Source organism: Oryzias melastigma, linkage group LG7 (genome assembly GCF_002922805.2).
Source record: "Oryzias melastigma strain HK-1 linkage group LG7, ASM292280v2, whole genome shotgun sequence".
NCBI classification, from domain to species: Eukaryota; Metazoa; Chordata; class Actinopteri; order Beloniformes; family Adrianichthyidae; genus Oryzias; species Oryzias melastigma.
In genome coordinates this window covers 9,998,153-10,001,182 of record NC_050518.1, presented here as the reverse complement: position 1 = coordinate 10,001,182, position 3,030 = coordinate 9,998,153, and the positions used below count along the sequence as shown (strand labels likewise).

The following is a 3,030-nucleotide window of genomic DNA, read 5'->3' as shown; positions in this document are numbered from 1 at the left end:
ATGAAATTGTGCTTGATAATGTAGGAATGTAAGATGTTATTCTACGTATTATTACCTGATTGCTTGAAATAAACAATTTCCTTCATTCACTGTATGGAGAAAAATGAAATATTCTAATTTCACACTTTAGCACCAAACCTGACCTATGTTTTTTTAAACAGTCAAATGTTCTCACAAAGGTTGTGGTCCTTGAGTGATTATGGATTCTACTTGAAGCATGTCTTACAAGATATTAAATACAAATACTCTCACTTTAGGTATACCTTTAAAACAGTCAGGCGTGAGTCCGCTGAGCTTGTTGTTGTTGATCTTGAGCTCTTCTAGAGATGGTGGGAGTGCAGGTATCCTAGTGATCTGGTTGTCTGCTAGATTCAGCTTCTTCAAAGATGTCAGGTTCTATGACACGTACATAACAAAATATTAATAAACCCACTAAGTTTGAGTTCACTGAATCACACAGATTTAAGAGTGTGAAACCTTTTTGCATCATGGCGTATGTTTCAGTTCAGCCACCGTGGGCGGCTTTTCTTTGACTTGCTGCATTGGTCTATGAATAAAAGCAGCGGACACAACGTTTGCTGTGTCCCTCTTGCCAGTCCACCACTCCTCTATCATTATGTTCATGTTATGAGAAAAATGGAGAAAAAAATATTCCTCCAAAAATAATTCTCTTTTATTCGTCACATCCTTGGTGCAGCTGTTTTCCAGCAGGCTCATCCAGTCAGCATGTGACGGTTTATCATCTAAGCCGCAGGACGGCTGGTGGTTGCCTGAGAGTGGTCAGGATCTGACATTAGCCTGTGATCATTTAGATGTTATTCCAGGGATATTCTGAGGAGGGATTTGTTAATGCAATTTTAGAACTTCTATGTTATAGTTATAATTAAAGATTTGATCTGCTATTTATTTTATTTGATGCAAAATGACTAAAAAAAGCGTTATATCTGAGGATTTCCATGTGTCCTGGAAGATTTGCTTATTTTTTTACATGTTCAGAAAGACTGCGCTAAAGCTGGAATTACAGTTAGGAGTTACTGGTGAGACTTTATAAGACAATGGCAATTTAATGTACAAAAATTAAGGGTTTCTTTTGTATATTAGATTTTTTTTAAATATGCTTTTTCCTTCTAATACTCTTCGTAGAAACAAACTAAATTACTTGTTTCCTTTATAAGGTAAAAGGGGAGTAGTTGTAATAACCAAAAGCCTTTTTTTCCAGTTTCTTTGTCCAAAGAATAAATAAAGAAACAAAAGGTTACAGTTGCATTGCTGGCTGGACTGGAACTGCAGGTCTGAAACAGTTTCCAGAAAGCTGTGGGACTTACAAACAGCGGTTTCTGGCTGAACGACTCATCACCCAGTTCATTCTGGCTCAGGTCCAATGTCTCCAGACTCGGCACACCAAGGAAAGCATGAGCAGTGATGACGCTGATCTTATTCCCTTTGAAGAAAAACCATATTAAACAACAAAACTAGCCTGAAAGTGTCAAGATTGTATAAGGCTAACGTGACGTGTTTGTGCTTAAATGTGATGGGATTGCAGGTCAAATTGTATTTAGCGGGAAGTAAAGTGCTCCTGCAAACAATTGGAGGAAAAAAAAAGTCTTTAATTATGGGATCTAAAGCCTCTCAGGACTGCTTGCGGCAGCTGAAAAGGTAAATGGCTGACGTGATTTCAAAGAGATTCTATAAGAAAACATGTTCTTTTATGAAACTTATTGATGCACACACATGCAACGTCCAGCTTCGTGGCCTGCGGGTACTGGAGGAACGGCAGCTGGGTCAGGCCGACACCTCTGCAGCTGATTTCTATGTCTGCAATCTGACACTCAACAGGAGGCCACGTCACGTTGGCATTCGTCTCTGTCTGATTGCTGGGTGCTTCAGTTGGCTCCTCTTCTTCCTCCTCCTCTTCTTCTTCTTCTCCCTCTCCCTCTCCCTCTCCCTCTTCTTCCTCTTCTTCTTCTTCCTCCTGGCCCACAGACACACACATCACAGAAAATAAATCAATTTCATACAATTTTAAAGGATAAATAAATGCTTGACAGCTGACACCTCTTCTTCTTCCTCCTCCTCGTCATCATCATCTTCTTCCTCTTCATCATCATCATCTTCCTCCTCATCGTCATCATCTTCTTCCTCCTCCTTTTGGGTCCTTCCGAGGTCCATCAGAGTTCTCTTCTGTGTGTGAAGCTCTTTCAGTGCACCCATCAGAGCACTCGTCTCCATCTCAGCTTTTCCACGTTTTCTCCAGCCCATCAGAGGTCGGCCCAGGCCTGCCTGCAGAGATGTCAAAAAACGAAAAAATGTGAACAAACACAAACTAAAATCAAGTCAGTGCCAAAAAACGTTATTCCCTCTATTTAATATTCCACATTTTGTTTGGGTTTTTGAGCTCTCACCATTCTATAAATGGCGCTCTCTACAGGAGCAGCATGGTATCTCCGGCCCCAAGCGCTTCTCCTCCCTCTGCTGGCCTCAGGACTTTTTAGATCCGTTTGCATCAGCTTTTCTGTGTTTTCTGCATCCATTTGGACCTCCACATTTTCATTCTCTTCTTCCCCATGAAATCAGAATATTTAAAAGAAAATTGTATTTATGGAAAACATGTAAATATACTTTCATTTTTGTTGTAACTTGGAGGTTTTCTTGTTGTAAAATTGAGAAAATAAAAACAAAAATAAAAAAAAATCAAATTACAATAAAACTGGATGAGAAAAACATCATTAAGAGATATTGCTTTATTTTAGAGGCTTCACAAAGATAGAAAACAACTAAATAAATAAAGTAAAACAAAAATGTATAAAATCACAAGACACATCATGAATACTCACCAGTTGTGTCCACTAGTTTCACTCTTGTATCAATCCCAGGAGGGAAAATGTCGATTTTTTCCACTTCAGGAGACTCTGAGATTTCCAAGATCATGTTCGTATCATTCAAGGAGCCCCCAGTCAATGAAATTTGGCCACAAAGACAAAAAAGGAAAAACGAAATCGGCTGCATTTTTTTTTCTTTTTCCTCAGAGAT

The 3,030-nt window shown here is 39.1% G+C and overlaps 1 protein-coding gene across 1 annotated transcript in view; it reads right to left on the bottom strand.

Moving 5' to 3' along the window:
• si:dkey-32e6.6 (extracellular matrix protein 2) overlaps nt 1-3,019 on the bottom strand; it is an 11,807-nt gene extending 8,788 nt beyond the window's left edge. The window contains exons 1-5 of the mRNA XM_036213020.1: nt 2,835-3,019; nt 2,403-2,554; nt 1,732-2,280; nt 1,326-1,441; nt 253-396 (exon numbers count right to left, since the gene is read on the bottom strand). Of these exons, the coding sequence (XP_036068913.1) occupies nt 253-396; nt 1,326-1,441; nt 1,732-1,993 (522 nt within the window). The 5' untranslated portion in view covers nt 1,994-2,280; nt 2,403-2,554; nt 2,835-3,019. The remainder of the gene's footprint in view (nt 1-252; nt 397-1,325; nt 1,442-1,731; nt 2,281-2,402; nt 2,555-2,834) is intronic.
• Nucleotides 3,020-3,030: the final 11 nt, after the last annotated feature.